Raw genomic sequence first — 19,684 nt, 5'->3', positions numbered from 1 at the left:
TTGGTTATCAGGCGAGGTGTTACATCACGGTTCTTGTTGGAAATGGAAAACAAAACCACTCCATCTGTTTTCTCTGTAAGTGGCAAGTGCAAAACACCCACACATAAAGAAGGGGAAAACCCCAACAGCACAGTTTAAATATTTCAGTTTTTCTTCTCTTTAATAACTTTGCCTGATCATAAGAATTTGTTTGAAAGCATCCATTTCAGCCCCTTCACAACCCAAGGTGCACCAGAACTACTGTACCAGTATACCACCTGCATTGGTCCCCTGTTCATGCTGCAGTTACATCGTTTTGCACTTGGGCTCTAGTTTGTAGAGAATAAAGTATTTTCTTAAAAGGGAAGCAATGCACAGACTACAAAGCATGCGTGTCATGATCCCATCCGCCAGGTACGGATGCAAACTCTGCTAGATCTGGTTCTCAGCCCAGTCCAGCACTACAAAACTATCCAGAGAGACCTTGTAGCCTTCCCTCTGTCCCACCTTAACGTGCTACCCCTCAAACAAAAAAGACCTCTAAGGTGAAGCAGCCTTCCCAACTGCCTATCCCTTTGGGAATAAATAGGTACAGAGGGTGCGAGCTGAGGTCAAGAGGTCTCCCCAATTTTTGTGCCTGCACACATGACTGCTGGCAGGAGAATCTCCTGGCAGCACCATGCTGAACTGGCTGTAGAGCTGGTCAGCTTCATATGAAGTGACAAGGAGTGCTGCTCGGAGTTTAAAACAATAAAACAAGATTTGCAGACAGCATACATTCAGGTAAGGGTAGGAACCAGCCTAAAGGAAGCCATGGTGGAGTTTCCTGTAGCACATGACCCTCTGTGCTCACGACAGCGATATATCACTAACCCTCTAGTTCACCTTAGCATCCAAGGCAACCAAGGATGTGAGGGAGGGACCTGCGCTGCGGGCTGGGTTACTACCCTTATTACCCTCACTTCATCACATGGAAGAGCTGATGAAAGTCACTCCTGGTATGGCCAGGGAGCTCAGCTCCAATGAGTCTCCAGCTCTGGACACCCAGCAGAGGTGGGCAGCAGAAGATAGAGAGGAACAAGAGCACACAGGCTGGGTTGAATGTGCAAAGACTGGCCCATACCATGACAACATCTGCCAGCCAGGAGACAGCCTCAGCAGCACAAGGTGGCCAGAAGCTCTCCAATCCCCCCTAACCCTCTAAATGGCACCTGTATTTGTGTGCATCTGGCCATGACCCCTCTACACCTCTTTCAAGGTAAAGCAGCCACCACAAAGACACTTACAAAACCAGCTGTCTGTATTGTGGCTAAAAGCACTGCTAATTTGCCTGTTAACTTCCTCTTCAAACAAGCACAATACACCGTATTCCTCCCGGTTGTCCTCAACACACATCCTCTCCACCAAAAAGTCCCCCTGCGTGGCACAGGACAACATATTCCCTCCTAGGGAAGTACTACTGTGACAGAATGGAGAGGAGCCAGTCTGCCTACCTGGCCCAGGGACCACGCACATTGTCCATCAGTCACACCTGCACACACAAATCTTCAAGCAAACTGATAGAAATCTTGGGCTTCTGGAAACAGAAGAGAAAATAAACCTCGACCCTAGTGTATTTTCCAACCTTGAGAACAAATTTATGTAACTTTACCGACGACATTTTCAAAGTGCATTGTGTAGATCCACCTTCCTGAAACACACACAAACTTTCTGCAACTGTATCTCAAGAGAATTCATAAGAGAGGAAATGCAGCCACAAAAATCATGATACGGTTCTGTAAAGCCACGACATAAAATAGCCTGCTTCATTTTGCCCTTCAAATGTCCCCTCTCAAAATGTTGACATTCTCCTCTCTCTGGAATAATGCAGAAAAATTGTGGGTATATGACACTGACTGAGAGCGACAGGACAAATGGGCCCAGAGAGAAAAAATACACAACTGAAACGTACTTTCCTGAAACCTCACCACAAGTGAGAGAAGCAGAAGAAAAATAAAACACGCATTGAGCCATGCATTTGTTCTGGGTGATGAATTCTCCCATTCAAGGTGTGTCAGTTCCCTTCTCCATTTAAAAATTACAGTTGGCAGAGAAATAAGGCAGGCTGGCCACCATTGTTCCTCACCCAGTGTTCAACAGTGAACAGTTACCTAACTCTTGCATTGAAAATAAAAATAAACATCTGCCAGTTCCCAATACATGACACAAATGTGCTGGAAGTGGAAAGGAGGGAGTGTCCAAATACAATTAATTTGGAGGGTGAGGGGAAATCACATTTTTACATGACACATAAAGAAATGTCTACGTAATCTTGAGAAGGCCACACGCAGAGCCCTTTAGACAATTCTAGATCATAAATGCTACCGCATGGGCCAGGAAAAGAGATTCTTCAGCCAAGCTCAGCACAGTCCTTAAAGGCAGATTTTAAAATGAGCTTAGAGCAGGATTCTCAAGCACAAAGAAACCTTAAGTAGAGTTTTAAAAAAAAAAATCTCAACTCCCAAAGTCCGTTCAGTATGCCGAGCTCTTTGGAAAAACACACCTGCACGCTGCATGAGTAGAGGAAGAGGACAACTGAAAACTCTCATGCCACATTTTGAGCTACTTAACACCGTGTTATTCTCGAAGTGTATAATCTTAGCCTTACTGTCCCTTTAGCAAAGGTCACCTCAGCACAAACGTTACCTGCCTGGCAAGAGGGGAATGAAACCCAGCAAAGGTCAGTTCAGATAGCACTGTCTTTTGTATACCAGCTGGTAAAATATGGATCACCTAAACAAACAGCTTCCTGGTTTAGGCAATGATTCCTAAGGAGGAAAAACAATACCATCCTATACAGCCATTTCTTATGGAAAGAATCCCTGGCTAAATAGGGAATTCTTATTCCACGCTCCTGATAAAGAAGTGAACACGACAGTTGTATGTGATCTGGGTACATTCTTAGGGCATCTGCTATGTCCTGGGCATGTTGCCACTTCTTCTTCCACCTGCTGCTCTTCGTGACCCGCAGGTGCCATGCACAAAACAGTCAGCTGGTTAAAAAAGGACATTCTAACCAGAAGCCAAGCGAGCAGCACCTACTGTGGCACCCTAGAAAGTACAATCTCTGTGTTTCAACATCCTTTTCCCCTTTACACATCTTTCCTCCACAGCCATCTCTGACTTTCGTTTGAACTAAAGAGGAAAAGGAAAGTTGAAAATGCCACTTATTTCCCAGAAAACATCTGTTCCCCAGATCCACTTTAAACCCGTCCCACAGAGCAGGGGTGTGGGGTGAGACTCCCCATGGGGAGAACACCTTCTCTTCCAGGAGAAGGACACGGTCCCCTTAGCTGGAGCAGCCTGAAGAGGAGGGAGAGCTGAATTGAAGAGCACAAACAGACGTCACCATGCAACATGCCATTGCGAAGTCAGCCAGGAAATGAATTCACAAACCGGGCTGCAGCTGACTCGCAGCACAAATGTTTTTGTGCCACAGCGCTTCACTGTGTCTGTGCTGGTACACTGCCCGCACGAGGTGGGAGGGAGCCTAACGCACCAAGCAGGGAGTCTCAAATTTGGAAGGAATTTGAGTCAGCACCTCCAAAAACACCAGCTTGTATCTTGTGATCCCAGGGACTCTTGGACAAATCAGAAATATCGTTGCTGATGACTTTGGCTGTGGAAAAACACCCAGCAATTACACCAACAGTCCTACCTTACACTAGCTTGGAGTTTTAGTCAGCTATGACTAAACGATTTTTGCTGGCAAAGTCAAGTCAGTCCTATAAAGCTTGAAAAGGAAAGGGAAAAGTGAAAATTAATATCTAAGCAGTGGCTTGCACGTCTCGGAGAGCCAAGCACAGCAGATTTCAGGAAAGGAAACCAATGTCTACCAAGAGTTAACAGAGGAAGTGTTGAGTCTCGCAACTTATGCTCAGCAATGTGCTGGCAGCAGACAGTCCTGATAGGGTTGGGATTTTCCCGTGTTCATTTCTGCACTGGCTAAGGCTGGTAAGCTTCTGCAGAGATAAATTCGCTGAAGGCCCAAGTCAGAGCTCAGCAGCAGCGGCCCACATCCGCAGCACATCACCTCTCCCTTGCACAATCCTTTCTAGGAGTGGCATGTCCGGGAACAGGGAGGAATGTGTGTCAAACCTGCCTCGGCACAGTGACATCCACAGAACAAGGAAGGGAAAAGATGCAGCAAAGCTGCATATGGAATTTCCCATATGGGGACATGGAAAAAACGTCACAGGGGATGTCAGAGATCATAATCTGAGTTGCCATAGCCAGAAATACTCCACACCACAACTAATGTGAATCTAGCACCTCCAGAAAAGCTGGGTTCCCCTTTTGTCCTCCCCCTCTCTTTTCCAGGTGATGACAGCTCTGCAGCAACTCCTCCATCCACCAGAGCAGCCCGGGGGTGCCTCCTCTCCTTTTTCCAGTGAAGGTCTTATCTCCAAAATGCTCCGTTGTCCCACGCAGCCTTGGGGATTTTAGCATTCAGTTAGTGACAATTCTCACGTCTGAAGCCAAGCCAGCAGGACAGCTTATTGAGGCCACTAAAACGAACTCCAGCAGGTCACAGAGAGGGTACAGCAGGGCATGAGGGATTCTGGCAGCTGACCATTTCACAAGGAATAAAAAGAAAAAACCACCACGTACCGAAAGAAACCTCCCAAAAGAAGCCAAGCCCTACACATGACCAGCCCGGTAATGGAAAGGTGTTGCCAGGGCACGCCAGGACTGATAACAACATCTCGGTGCCTGTGGCATAAAGCTAAAAGGAGTACAGCTGGTCAGCAGCTACCGACAGCCTCCGTGCCTGCGGGAATCGGCCTAGAGAAGAAAGGAAATATCCCAGGACAGTCATTTATTCTATGTTTGGTATCTGAGTCTTTTTAGCAAGGGCTGCTCAGCCAAAGTTTCAAATCCACTGAAACAAACCCAGACCGGCACCGCGCAGGAGCTGGGGAAAGCCCGAACCCCATCAGCGTGAGAAAGGGCCGGGTGCTGATCGCCGGGCAGACAGCGCACGGCCAAACCCGCCGCCAACAAATTTTTCCGCTATGATAAATCAAATACGTGCTGCAGCCTCCCGCGGGCACCGCTTTCCCTCCGCGGGCTCAAGGGCGATACCTCAGCCCTTGCCGAAGGCCGAGGGCAAGGGCTGCCAGGCGCTACCACCCGCCCTGCACGGAGCCTCAGCTCCCCGGGACCGACCTAGCGGCCCTGGGCCGGGCGCTTACCTGCCTCGCAGCGGGGTCTGAAGGCAGCGGCTCCCCCGCCCCCGCGTCCTCGGTGACCCCCGGCCGCCGGCCCGGCCCCGCCGCCCGCCATGTCGCGGTCAGGGCGGGGGTCGGGGTCAGGGGTGAGCCCCGCGCTCCCGGGAGGCAGCACCGAGCCCTCCGGCGCGCTAGGGGGCGCTGCCGCACGGCGGCAGACACCACTTCCGGCGCGTTGTGGCTGCGCGGGCGATGGCGGCGCAGTTCCGCAGCTACGTGTGGGACCCGGCGCTGATCGTGGCGCAGATGGTGCTGCTGCAGGCCGGCTACTACAGCTCGCTCGGGCTGTGGCTCGCCCTCCTCGGCACCCTGGGCAGGACCGGGCCCTCCCTCCACCAGGTCTTCAGCGACGAGGTGAGGGCGCGGGCCCGCCCGGCGGAGACGGGAGGGGGGGGGCCTTGTTCGGGGGCTCCTCTGCGGGGAGACAGAACCCGCTCCCCCCGTGGGCATTCCCCAGTGCTAGGGACCGCCACGGGCAGCACCCCCGTATAGAGGCAGAGCTCGCCCGCCCCGTGTAGCTGCCCCCCGCTGTACAGACAGTGGGTGCGTCTGTGTAGGTGTCTGCAGCATGGAGGCAGACCCCCCCTTTGAACAGGTGGTACCCCGGTGTAGGGACGGCACCTCGCTGTATAGGTAGTACCCCCAGTATAAAGACAAATTCCTCCCCATATAGGTAACCCCAGTACGGAGACGCACACACCCCACACCCTCTTTAGGTGGTACCCCTCAGTATATAGACCTGTCCCTTTTCTATAGGTACCCCCAGGCAGAGAGACAGACCTCTTAGAAGGACTGCCGTAACTGCTCAGGCTCCTCTTATGGATCGTAATCAGCGCAGGGCCGTGCCGATACGGCTGGGCCACGGGAGGAGATTACGTGCTGTGGGCTGTGATTTGTGCCGTGGTTTCCTACTAATAGTCCCATGTAGATTTTAGGCTTCTCAACCCCGCCTGGGAGGCTCTCCGTGATGGCTTTCATCCTCAATGCACTCACCTGGTAAGTCAGCAACCAGCTGGAGCACCTGTGTCTTGTTCTTTCTTGACGTTAAACTTTAAGAGAATTCAGTGTGACCCACTGCCTCTCTCTAAACGTCTCCCGAAAGCCCTGTGCCTGGATGAGCGTGTCTGCTGAGGGCAGCTGGGAACTGCTGACTCTTGATTTTCTAGATCCTGGATAAGTCATTTCATTTCACTGCCTCGATTTCCCAGCTGGGAATGAGATTTGCTTCTGTGAGAGATTTTACTGAAAGTTAGAATTAATGGATCTTGGTAAGCCCTGATCTATAAACAAGAATGTATTTTGCCCCTGCCACTGGGCAAATATTACTGGGGGAGATAATTTTTAAAAAATCCTGCTTGGTTTTCTGCACTAAAAGCTCATTTCCCTGCCATCACATAATTAAAGAACTGTAAGCATTTAAATCTTGCTGCAGTGGCCAAGAGAGAGGTCAGAAACAACCTATCAAAACATTTAAGAAGTTTTAGAACAGCTAAATAGTCATCACTGATAGCTCTTGCTGTATCCCCTTTTCCATAGGTACGGAGCAGGTTGTTATTAACCTCTGCCCTTATTTTACAGTGCTCTGGGCTTGCTGTACTTCATCCGCCGAGGAAAGCAGTGCCTGGATTTCACAGTCACGGTTCACTTCTTCCACCTTCTGGGCTGCTGGATTTATAACTCACGCTTTCCCTCCACCCTGACGTGGTGGCTGGTGCACATTGTGTGCACCGCGCTGATGGCTGCAATCGGGGAGTACCTCTGCATGAGGATAGAACTCAGAGAGATCCCCCTCAATTCTGCCCCCAAATCCAATGTATAGACTCGCTCTGGCAACAACATGCTGCATTATGTCATTGTTTCCAGCACAAGTGAATCATCACTGAAGAAGCACAGCAGGTCTGTTAAGACTTTTGGTTTTAGTTGTTTTCTTTTTGGACCTTGGTGGCTGCATGAGCGTGAGCATCTCCTCTGGCATCAGCTGACAACGGGGAGCAGCAGATGTTTATTTTGTTAACACAAAGCATTTAATATGACTGTATGGCGAGCGCGCTCTTAAACTCTTCACCAACGAGACTGTTAAAAGCCAGATAGCAAAACCTGATGCGTGAGGAGCATCTGGAATTTAACAAATGGGGGAGTGCCCTGTACGGGTAACACAATGGTCAGCTCTTCTTGCAGGAGCTGGCGCAGTGAGCAGTGGGGCTGGGAGCTGCTGCTTCTGAGCTGTAACTTGTTTGGGCTTTGGTTGGTCAAAAAAGTCAAGGAAGTGAATGGATGGGGAGAAAGAAAATAGTTGTACTTACCTGAATCACCAGCTGAGACACTAAATAACTATAATGTTTAGATGGGTTTGTTTGCTGTTTCCATGTTTAATACATAAATGTCAGACAGCAGTTTGCTGAAGAAATCTTTTGTAATAATAAAAATATTACATTGCTGTGAGTGTATTACAGTTCTCCTGGGAAGCTGAGCACTTCAAGAAATACCATGAGTGTCTGTATCATGGCAACAGAAGGATTCGGCCACAGAACACGTGGCTGTAAGATGCCCACTGTCTAGGGCGCTTAAAATTTCCTACAATAAATATTTCATAACTCTGCTCTGAAATGAAGGCATCAGTGAGTGCTGTCTTGGGAAGTCAGCCAGCATAATCCTCGCTTCAGGAGGAGTCTCAGCAAGCCAGGGTCTCCACATGTTCTGCCAAGGTTGGAGCTGTCCTGGGGAAGCCTGCAAAGGTGTCCTGGAGCCATGCTGCTCTTCCCACTTGTCTGGGTCTTCCTGTCAGGCTTCCAAAGTCCAGGAACAGGTCTGGTCTGGTCAAGGGATGTTTAGCGAAGCAAGAGACTGCTGCTTGTTTCTCAAAATAACAGGATGTGCCTTTATTTAGAGGCACTTCAAATAACCATTGCCTGTGGGCAAGCAGGGACAACGCCTTGCTGCTAAGGGGCCAAAGCTGGGTGGCTCCTCCAGATCCCACCGCCCAAGCAAGCAGATCCACATCCTGCCTGGTTCCTGCCGAGGGATGGCCAGTTTGTGCCATCCTGAACCAGGGCAAAGCCAGGTCTAAAGACACATTTTTCTCCTGTGCAGCATCTTGCTGCAGTAACTTTCCTTTGTATGTTAATATTTGTAAGTGTTAATTTGCATAAATTTGCTAATTCAGCTTGTTGAAAAGTGGTGGGATGGTTTGAGATGCAGAAGTTGATAAACTCTTTGAAGTTGCTCTTTTGACTTCTGTTCCTGGGGGAGTTGTATTTCAATTCCTGCTGTCATAATCAGGCACTGTAAAATGAGGCAGGAAAACATCCTGATGTTTTCAATACCTGGCAGGTCTGCTACAGAGAAGGATCGCTGGTTATATTTCTTTAGACAGAATTTTTTATATTCTGAGATTTTTTGCCAGGACCACTTCCTGACCCAAACCCCTTTAAGCACAGCTTTAGAACAGCAGTGGTCTTTCAGAGTAAAGAATTTACACACATTTTTTTTTCTGGGCAGGAGCCAGCGCTTGCTGCAGGGCCACCCACAGGTCACTTCCTAGGGCTTCCCCTGCAACACTGCTCCGCAGTCAGCAAGCAGTTCATCCCTTCTTAAAATCTGCTTGTTTCTCAGATATATAAGGATGCTTGCCTTTCTCCCAGTCACCTTCAGCCAGATATAAACTGGTCTTCCAGTAGGTGCCAGTATCTCCTTCAGGAAAGAGCAGTGACTGTGCTGCGATTGGGATGGGTGCGCAGAGCAGAAGGCATGCTCTGCCTTGGGGCAGACAAACACTGGCTTGGTGTCAGTCTTATTTTAAGACTCTTTCAGGGTCATTTTGTCCTCTCCTGCTTTTTGTTGCTATTATTGAGGAAGAACAACCCAGTCCTGCACAGGGAAAGTTTGCAGGTTTAATTCAAGGCTTAATACCAGACCAAAGTGCAGTGTGAACTCCTGTGTTCTTCAGGGGTGGTCTTAGCTAGAAGACTAATTACAACAAATACAAGAAAGCAGAGGGAAAGCCACATTCATCCCATTTCTTAAGGGAGAATGGGCAGCCGATCCCAGAGTTGCTGTGAGACCCTATTAAAGAGGTGCTATCTTTGTTGCCCTGTAAGAAGAGGGATGAAAACTTTGGATTGAGGAGCACTTACCTCCTCACCCTTCTGAACACACGAGGTATGCTGTAACTGCCGCCACAGCCTCCCTTGCAGGGCTGAGGGTTGAAGTCTGGGTACAGCTTTGTATCTGAAGACACTCAGAGCAAGGCCACGAGAGGAATGCTTGACAAACGTGGATTTAACACTGAGTCTGTGGGACATCCAACGAGCTGTGCTGCATCAGCATGAAGTATGCTGTGGGATTAGAAATGCTTTCTGAAACTCTGCTGACTTTGCCTTTGAGGACTGAATCTGTATATTACTTTTTTTTTTTATATAATGAAAGCTATTGTAATTATCCTAGTCATAGGGAAGAACTGCTAAAAATGAACTATTGATTGAGGAAGGAACCTCTGAAACTCATCACTCCCATACTGTGAAGCCTAATTTCCACTCACATGCTTTCAGTTGGATTTAGGAGCACCTTTGGCTTTAAAAAAAAAAAAAAATCTGCTGCTCCATTTCAGAATGGTGGCAGATGGTCTTTGTTTCTTAATGAATCTTTGGGTTTTGTGTGCAATAGTTGAGGGATTTGCTTCCAGGGAAGATATGCCCCAACACCTGCTCTTCTTAGAGCCAGCAGTAGTGTCAGCTAGCCACACGCATCCATGGTTTTGCAAAAAAAAAAAAAAAAAAGACTTGAGACTTTTACATTCCCCTTCCCCAAAGCTCTTTAAAAGTAGAAAATTTTAACAGAGAGGAAGATGCCAAATCCAAAGAGAAGCTAAAGCTGTGGGGTTTTGCAGGCTGTGCTTATTTGTTTTCCTAAAGGCATTAAACACCTATTCTAAACAAAGAACAAGTACAGGATTTGGATCCAAAAGCCTTGGTTGTACACAATACCCACCTGCTTCAGCTTTCCACCGCTACAAACCACAGGCAGGAGAAGAGATAACAGGGGAGAGGAGAACAGGATCAAACAGCATGCACTGCTGTTGGAGCAGAATAAGAAGAAAAACCAAAGCAGCTGAGTGGTTCACTCCAGGTTCTGCAGTGCTCTGGTTTACCCTTTCTCCACCACTTACCGTAAGGCTTTGTGCCTGAAATGCTGAGTACATAAGTAACAGCTCTCATCTGTAGAAAGCCTAGGTACCTCGTGCTGTCTGAACACCAGCTGCTCCTCCCTGACTTATTTCTTGGAATTTGCCTCAATTTATTCATACCCTCCAGCTGCTGCAGGAGCAGAGTGCTAAGCGATAAGGAAGGTAGAGGAAGAACATACGAATGGCAAAGGAGAGCAGCATGGCCCATCAGGAAAAAGCCCAACACCACCGTTGGTAAAAAGATCTTTTGCTGTAGGAGAAGCTTGCCCACACACTGTAATGCATCCAGTGGGATCTCTGGGGCTAGCAGGGCCCCCAGTCCACTGCTCACACTTTAAAGCACATTTTCAGGTTTGGGGACACCGTTTCAGAACCTGCTGGTGGTATCTAGTGCTGTGCCTGCTCCCACAGTGGGCAGCGCTCAAAGCACCAGGGCGAGGTCTTCATTCAAGATTTGTCAGGACCGTGAGGAGCCAGGAGCTTCCCCAGCTCGGCACGGGGCTACCCTTCGCTGTTCGCAGCTGCCTGCCCCTGCTGAAGACAAAGCGAGTGCCCTGCTCAGGGGCCGAACAATCTGTGGGAACAGCCAAAGTGATGTGTGATGCATCTAGAAAAGTTGGGCTGAAATATCCCAGGCAGGGCACAGAGCTTCGTTAGCATCCTTAAAACACAGAACTGCCTTGTACTGCCCAGTAATATCGTTGCGTTTTTCTAACTTAGCCAGAAATCACTTCCAAGTGCCTCTCTATTGCAAATATTTTCATCTTTGTACTGAAGCTGCAAAACTAACAATGCTCTGAGCTGCAAAGGAGACAAGAAGAGGCTGCGCTATCAAACAAGAGCTGGGACAAATAATTTCTACCATGCTGTAAGCTCTACAACAAAGTTTAATACTCTGGAATTACACGCTGCCACCCACCAAGCTGCTTGCAGGTACCTTGGGGAAAGCTTTAAAGCCAAAGAGTTGTTATAAATCCTTTTTGTCCTGCTAGATTGACACTCCCTCTCCCCCCAAATATTTTTGCCCTCTATTTCTTTAGAAAAGGGATTTACACATAACACAGGAGTTACTCAGGAATTCAGATGCATGCAGGAGAAGTCATGCACCTGTGATTATTCTTCAGCAGGGGTTTCACCATGTCCTCAAAGAAAAGAGGCCAGTACAGGGCGGTAAGGACTCCTTTCTGCCTTTGACAGGACATACACTGTCCTTTGCACCTCACAAATCAGTGGTAAAAATGCCCACCTTGTTTTCAGTGCCCAAATAAAAAAATCTGGAGGAAAGAATCAGCAAACAGGTTTCATTCCAGTAGCATAGAAGATTGCAAAATAATCCAGTGCTTGCAACTAATTTCTGATTTTTTCCCAAATCCTCTGTCCTGTATCTACAGGTTCCCAAATTCTGCAGTCAGCCAGATCTGCACCTGTGCCTCGGGGCAGAAGGGGACAGACGCTATTCCAAATTACAGAGAAACAGCAAAACCCAGGAGATGCCGCCAAGCTCTTCTGCATCTCATAGGCACGGGATGGAGCCAAGTGTTTGCTGAGCATCGCACAGTGTATTCCTCCAAGGTTTGCAAAAATGATCAGAGAGATGCCGCGACACACGCTGCCACCACCTTTGTGCGGTACTTAGAGAGCTGCGGTTTATAAGTTCAGCCAAGTGATGACGAGGGGAACGCCGAGGACGGAAACGTTGGGAACATGGATCCGGGCAAAGCTTTGGGCTGCGCTGGGGCTGCAGAGGTCAAACAAACTGCCTTGAAATTTGATTTTTCGAGACTCCCTTCTCAGCATATCCCAGATGGCTGCTGCTTCCTTCTGGCACTCCCAGAGCGCTGTCAGGGCACACGTGTGAAATTCATCCCAGTACCTGCAGCCGGGGGAGACACAGCACCATCGGTCCCTTTGCACAGCACCGAGAAGCCAGGCAGAGCCTTGGTGCCCTGAGCCCACCCTTTGAGTGGCAACAACCTCTCTGTTCTGTGCAAGTTGCCCAAACTATTCACCCCCTTCATTGTGTCCCAGAGGTTCTTGGCTAAAACTCCAAACATCAAAACACACTGAAATTATTTTATGACTTTTTTTTTCTTTCTCTGAAAGTCAATAAAATCCATTATTTTCCAGCAACAAATGCTTCCCTTTGGCACTGAGCACCCCGAGTATCTAAAACGGGCTGCGAACAAAGGCTGAGCATGTTTCATTCATAGCGTCTCCAAGCTGAGTCAAGAGCGAAATGCAGGCACAAAGCAAGGAGAAGGACAACATGTCCCGCAGACGATCACAGCTTTATAACCAAGGTATGGGCAGGGGCGGGAGGAGTTACTCACTGTGTTCTCATTAGACATGTCTCCATTTATCTGCTGGGTATTACCCTGCACAAGTAGAAGCCGTTCAATGGAAAGAGGCTCTTGGGGAGCACCAGGGGAAAACCAACAAGACAGGCAAAGGTTCCAGTAACAAACCGGGAGCTGCTCGCTGAAGACCACTTGGCTGCCTCCCCTGGGGACAGCAACTTGGATTTTTTTTTTTTTTTTCCCTTTTTTCCCCCCAGATCCAGAGCTAGAACCAGGCAGGGAAAAATCTCAGCAGAAATGGAGCTGAAAGCCACAGCCCCCAAGAAGACTCTCCCAGGTGGGGTGCAGTGGACACCACCCCACCAGTCCGGCACGCTGGGGCCAGTGCCACATGGGACAACCCCACACTGCATTTATCCAGAGCAGTATCCAGCCTGCCAAGGCTTTATCCCCTCCCCGAGCTCCTTCCTTACCTCTGGTGAAGAAGCACGGTGGCTCTGAGGAAGCTGGGTTTGAGCCATTTCCAACGAGCTCTCTCCCACAGGTATCAGGCTGAGCAGGGACGGGGGGGGCTCCAGCTGTCGGGGACCAGGACAGCAGGGACCAAGCTGGGCCATTTCCCTCCACCCAGTGCGGAGAGGACAAGAATGGGCATCCCTGCCTGATTTTTTTTTTTGGCTGCTGAGTATCTGAGGCTAGTAGGGCATTAGACTCCATATCAGAGTCCCCAAAGGCTGAATGCACAGGTGAGGTCTCTGTTTCGTAGGTCCAAACCCACAAGATAAAACAGCAGGAGCCCAAAAGTCTCAGCAAATGCCATGAGCCACCTCTGGAAGTGGCCTCTCCCCAAGGGACAGATAAGGCTCTATGCCACGCTTGCCACTGACCTTCCCTCCACGACTTCTTTCAAAGACAGGGGTTTTTTACCTGAAAAGAGCTTCACAAAACCACTTGGTATTGCAGCTTCTTTGGAGCAATACATGCCCTGGCACCCAACACTGGGGCAAGGCAGGGACCAGCCACGGGCAGCACCCCCCAGGTCCCAGCCGGCTCCCCGGCCTCTGCCAGCCCACAGCACCTAGGGACACGCACCCTGAGGTGCCCTCCTGCCCTCCCCTCCACCTCGATTTTAGCTGGGGATGGGCACCACCTCCAGGCCATAATTTACCTGCAAGCTGGGGATGACCCAGAGGACAGGAGCATTTGCTCTGCCCCATTCCCTGTCCCACCAGGACACCAGGCACACATGCCACCCCTCAGGAAGGGGATGCAGCCAGCCAAGCAGGGACCCTGCACATGGGAAAGGGGCACCTTGGTTTCATCCAAGTGCCCTGTGCTGGAAACAACACCTTGAGCAGACACACAGACCTGAGCACTGCGCTTACTTAGTTTTTCTACCAGGGCTTACGTCAGAACACCAGCTGTGAGCGAGTTCATTAAATAGAGTCACTGTGGCAGAATAAATGTCCACAGATAATGAGAAAAACTGGTGCCAGCCCAGGTAACCTCCTGTGCTCGCTCCTGAGCTGCAGCAGCAGGCAGCTCTGCCAGGCGAGGGTTAAACCTGGCCCGTGTCTTCGGGCAAAGGATGGCTGGGGGAAGGCTGAGGGCGATGGCAGCTCCTGCCTGGTTCTGCTTTCAGCCAGGATGGCAATTCCCAGTGTTCCACCCTTCACAGCCTCCATCTGCTCATCCATGCAGGCTGCTGTCAGTGACTGGCCCAGCCGGCTCCAGGGCAGCACCGTACAGGCAGAGCCAAGAGACCACCAGCCCCCGTGCCAGCTCCCAGCTCCATGTCTGTCCCTCACTCGCGCTGCCAGAGGGGACCGTGGCACCAGGAAAGCAGGCTGCAGTGGAGAAGGCTAAGGGTTAAAGGCCAACAATTCATAAATATTTCCTGGCAGGAAGGTGGGACATCATCAACTTTCACCTCCAGCCACAGCAAGCCCAGCGAGCCGCGCACCAGGACTGGCAGGAGAAGCTGGCATGTCCCAGAAGGTGCAGAGCCCCAGCACTGCTGGTGGGGAAGACCCCAGGACTGGTTCTGCGATGGTTAGTGCCCCAGAGCCTGTAAGAAACCTCAACTCACACTTTTGTGGGAGTTTCAGCAGAGGAATCACTGCCCCGGCACTCAACCACTGCACCCGCTGGGCTCTGTGCTTGGTTGTTGTCTAATACCGAGAAACCACATATTCAAAAAACGTGTGTATTACAGCCCAAAGCAGAGCAGTTCCTGTTTCAACCCAGCCTTCAGCCACATCCCAGGGATGATTTCCATCCTGAGCCAGGCTGTCCTGAGGAAAAGGGGGAAGAATGAGCAGGTCACAGCCAAGCTACCCTCCACATGTTTGCTGGCAGGGAAATGCACAGAGAAAAGAAATAAATTTAAAGAAAAAAAAAAAAGGGGGGGGGAGGTATTTACTTTTCCATTCTCCTTGAGCAAAAGAGTTTTGTTTCCTCTTCTGGCAACAACCAAAGTTCATTCTTTCAGCCAGGGTAGGCGGGAGGGCTGGGAGGACTCTCCGCTTGCCTTGGCAGCGGCTCCTCATCCCACTTTGCTGAGAGCCCGACCTGCCTCCACCGACTGCCCCATCCCGGCTGCCCCCTGCCCCGCCGCAGCCCTGACAGATGCTAGCCAGCTGTGCTGGCACCGCTGAGCAGGTCCCGGAGCCTCCACTCCGCTGCTAAGAGTGATGCTGTTTGCAGCAGCCTCAAAAGCCTGACCTGCAGGGCAACTCAGCCCTCCGCCTTGCCCTGGCAGCTTTCCACCGCCCCAAGGTGTCTGGGGTTTCCGTTAATTGCTGTCTGCATTTCCTCATAACTCCTTTTCACTCCCCACAACTCACTGCGGGGACACAGAGCTGCCTCACTTCTCCCCACAAACATTTTAGTTCCACCTTTCACTTGCCCCACATCGACACTTGTGCTCCTTCACTTTTTGAAGCGGAGCTTTCCCCAAACGCACCCCACACCACCCCTCAGTACCCAACTCTTTGGCTATTTCACTTCTGCTCAAGTTAACGTCCTCCCAACACCATCATCTCGGGGCACTTGCTACAACCGCAGGAAAACCAGGGGTGGGGCAAATTCAAACCAGAAGGACGAGGGGCTCAGCAGGGAGGGAGAAGGCTTGGTTTGGGAAGCAGGATCCAGCTCCAGGATGGGTGCAGGCTGCTCCCTGCAGTGCTGGGCCCTGGGACAGCCCGGCCACGGGGCAGTCGCTGGCTGAAACCCAGGTGTCCAGGGGAGCCTTTCCTGGGGGCAGAAGGGGTCGGGTCCCACCAGCCCCACTCCTCCCAGCTGTGGGCGTGCAGGGGGGACACAGGATGAATCCTGGGGGCTACAGGTATTGCTGAGGGATGGGGATGCAAACTCTGGCTACAGCCATGCAGCGGATGGATGGGTGGATCTCACAGGGTCTGTCTGAAATCAGAGCAAGGTGCAGAGCACACGTGCAAGCACCAGCGGCAGCCAGGGCAGGAAAAGACTTCAGACAGCAGCACCTGGCGCAGGGGCAATGCTGAAAAGCCACGCTGGCCGTGCACCACAGATAACATCCCCAACCCACCCTCCCCTGGGGACCAGCCCCACAGGCTAGAACATGCAGGGAGCCCGGCATGGGGCCATACTCACCCACAGACTTGATGCAACCCCTGCAGCTCGATGCCATCCGCCTCCTCGTATGTGGCCATGTTTTCCCCCAGCTTGAGGACGCAGTCCGAGAAGCCCTGGTAAACACTGGCGCAGGCGGTACCCGATGCCAGCAGCACAGCCAGGTGCCCTGCCAGCCACCAAGGGGGTCTGTGTGAGCACCAAGACCTTTGGGGACAGACCTCACCTCCCTCCTGGGCTGACCTAGGCACCCCTGGGTCACCACAGTGCCGATGCCACCCAGGCACAGCGAGCTCTCCCTTCCACACAGGACACACACGGCCCACGTGCCGTCCCTTGCCCCAGCCCTGCCTGCGTTTGCAGAGAGCCCAAAACAGCCGCTCTGCCGGGGCAGGCAGCCGATGCGGGGGCAACCAGGGCACCCCGCTCCCAGCCTGCCCTGGCTGCTCACCTGCACCCAGCACCACCGGCCCGGGGCCGAGGGCGGTGGGGGGGACGGGACGGGACACAGCCAGCTCCGCACCGGCAGCCAGGACCCACCGGGGAGAGATGCACAGCATCGACCCAGGGAGGAGGGACGGGACCCCGCAGCGCGCACACAGACACCCCACACACACACACCCCGCGTCGACACCCCAGATGCCACCTGGGATGCGGCCCCTCCACAGCCCGGGCACCCCAAACCCCCGCCCAGGGCAGCCTTGCCCAGGGCAGCCTTACCCAGGGCGAGGAGCAGCACGGCCGTGCCCCGGCTCCGGCCCATCCCGCCGGCGGCTCCGTCCGGGCTCGGGTCGGGTTCCAGCCCCGCTGCTGCCGGTACCGGTGCCCGTACCCCTATGGCCGGCAGCGCTCCCCGCCCGCCTACACGGGGAGGGCTCCAGCCCCGGCCGCCGCTAATGAGCGGCTTTGGCCGCGGCTAATTAAGGAGGGGGCTGGGCCGCGGCTAACGAGCGCCGGGGGCAGCCCCATGCCCGCACCCCCGCACCTCACAGCATCGCATCCCCTCGGCACTGTCTGCTGGTACCCACAGCTCCCCCCACCCAGGGACCCTGCACCCACGGGCCCCGCGGCACCCCTTCACCAGCAGCCTCCCCCCTGCAGGCTGCGCTGCCCACTCCACGTGTCACCCCCACTGGGGGACAGGGGCCGGTGCCCGTTGCCAGCAGCAGCAGCACTCCAGGCAGGGCGAGGATTGCTTTGCTTTGGCTTTGGTCTCTCTCCAAGCACCCACAGTCTGCCCTTCCTGCTCTCAGGGCTCTCCCCCAGTCCTGGCATCGCTCCCGGGAGCCTGCAACACTCCGGGGCTTGGGTGCCAGCTGGTGCCACCTCTGCAAGTGGGACCCTCCTTGTGCTCAGGTACCTCCTGCCCCGGGGGCAGCCACCCCAGCACCCCCAGCCACCTCCAGCCCCACGAACTGAGAGCAAGCAGAAACTCTGCAAACACCACCCGTGCTCAAAGCAAGGCTAAGACAGAGAGGTTGTGTTTGAAAAACATAAATAAAATGCTTTATCTAAACTAAAACAACAATGTACAACATCCTACAAATCTTACCTTGGAAGCTCCCCCTCCAGCTCTGCCAAGCTCTGCATCTCTATCAGACCTGGAAGAAAAGCAAGCGACACAGCCCTACGGCTAACGAGCAGCGCCTCGCCAAGCAGAGCTGGGGCTTCCCAAGCTGGCTCTGCGGCAGCAGCTGCTTCAGGTAGGGGTTCGTCGCAACAGGCATGAGATTTGCCACAGCCCTGGGACATGCTCGGGAGAGCAGGACTCTGCCACCAGCGCTAAGCCCCAGCTGGGCTTTGGGTTAGACTTGGGCTGCCTGGCCCCAAGAAATCGCTCCCTTCCCAAAGCAGATGGGTGCTCGGGGCAGCACGGTGGTGGTGGTTGTGCTGCCAGGACGAGGGGACCAGGCGCTGTGTCCCTGCAGTGGGGACCACCCACCCCAGCCCCAGCCCAGTGGCAGGCGACCCACCCTCCATGCGGGCAGGGGATGAGGAGCATGCGCCTGTCCTGCTGCTGGCGTGTCCATCTCCACCTTCACCTCCAACTCCACATCCACCTCCATCTCCTCCACCATCTCCACCTCTATCTCAACTTCCATCTCTTCAGCCAGAACCACCTCCATCCCCACATCCACGCTCCGGGCAGCCTCCAGCACAAGGTAGCATAGCCCAAGGTGAAAGCCAAGCAGAAAAGTGCAATTGGTCCTGCCCTGGCCAGCCCAGCGGACCTGTGGGAAAGGGGTCTCAGCACCCCTGCCTCCTCTCGCCGCCCAGGGAGAGCCGCAGGGTCTCCACCATGCACCATCCCTGTGCTGCCTGCTCCAGCCTGCCTGGGCAGTGGTGGTGTGCCCATCACCGTGGAGCTGGGCCTCTGGATGCAGGTGGCAGTAGGACATGGCTGCACTGCCACCTGCTCCAGTTGGGCACATCACAGGGTGAGTCCATGTGAGGACCTGCGCCCAACGCACCCTGAATGCTGCTGAGGAAAGGACAAGATGTGTGGCCATCAGCACATGGTGAGGACTCCCTGGTTTACGTGTGAGCTAAAAAAGCTCAGGATGATTGAACTTAGACATTCTTGTGTGTGTGCACATGCACTTGCTGCAGCAGCAGGACCCCTCCATTTCCACTGGCTTTTTCCTTCTGGAAGCTCCCCCTCTCTCCCTCCCAGCTTGGCCCGGCTCCCCCAGCCACCTCTTGCCATGGGATGTGGCCATGGTGATTCACGCCAGCGGCTGATGGCTCTCGGGGTGGTGGGAGGAAAGGCCAACAAGTGCACATGGGCTGCAGAGGTGGGGGGGAAGCACTGCCGGCTGGTTGCCTGGGGTCCCCGGGGAAGGGGAGTGAAGGATGCTCCCAACAGCAGCACCTTCTGCTGCTCTCAGAGAGGAGGAAAACCCAGCTGGCCCTGGGGCAGGGCTACGAGGCTGGCAAGAAGCAGCGCAGCAGAAGCGAGCGGTTGCCCATCCCTACCTTGTAGGGTGGGTCAGCACCTCCTCTCCTCCTCCATGGTGCTTCTGGCCCTGGGCATCTCTCACAGCCCTGTCTTGTCCTCAGCACCGTGCTGGGCATCTCTTGGCGCCTTCGAGCTGAGGCTGTAGGAGCTCGCCGCGGTGCTTGCTGCCAGCCACGCTTCCCCCGCTATGGCAGTCTGTCCCACGTCTCTGTCTCGGTGTGCTTCCCCACCGCCGTCCCCTGCTCACAGTACCGAGATCACTGTGAGCAGCACTTTGCCAAGGCAGGGAAGGCATTTTCACCCAGCGGTGTTTAAGCACAAAGCAGAGGCAGAGCCTGTCCCTTAAATGTCAGGGGCTGGTCTCTCTCTTCAGAGACCCCCACAG

The 19,684-nt window shown here is 52.8% G+C and overlaps 2 protein-coding genes across 2 annotated transcripts; one reads left to right on the top strand and one right to left on the bottom strand.

Annotated features, from left to right (window-relative positions):
• The first annotated feature begins 5,414 nt into the window (after positions 1–5,414).
• SYS1 (SYS1 golgi trafficking protein) lies at positions 5,415–7,686 on the top strand. The gene is made up of 3 exons (XM_054845388.1): positions 5,415–5,603; positions 6,178–6,245; positions 6,828–7,686. The coding sequence occupies exons 1-3, from the start codon at positions 5,442–5,444 to the stop codon at positions 7,066–7,068; spliced, it is 471 nt and encodes a 156-aa protein (XP_054701363.1). The 5' UTR covers positions 5,415–5,441; the 3' UTR covers positions 7,069–7,686.
• A 239-nt stretch (positions 7,687–7,925) lies between these two features.
• Positions 7,926–18,466, bottom strand: LOC129214396 (neuritin-like). Its single transcript, XM_054845956.1, has 4 exons — positions 18,314–18,466; positions 17,061–17,256; positions 16,362–16,509; positions 7,926–12,304 (listed from the first exon to the last, which is right to left on the bottom strand). Exons 1-4 carry the CDS (start codon positions 18,464–18,466, stop codon positions 12,079–12,081), a joined length of 723 nt encoding a protein of 240 aa, XP_054701931.1. The 3' UTR covers positions 7,926–12,078.
• Between the last annotated feature and the right edge of the window lie 1,218 nt (positions 18,467–19,684).

The sequence above is a fragment of the Grus americana genome, chromosome 17, assembly GCF_028858705.1.
Source record: "Grus americana isolate bGruAme1 chromosome 17, bGruAme1.mat, whole genome shotgun sequence".
Classification (NCBI taxonomy): Eukaryota; Metazoa; Chordata; class Aves; order Gruiformes; family Gruidae; genus Grus; species Grus americana.
The sequence above is the reverse complement of the archived record's forward strand: the minus strand, read 5'-3'. Positions and strand labels throughout refer to the sequence as shown.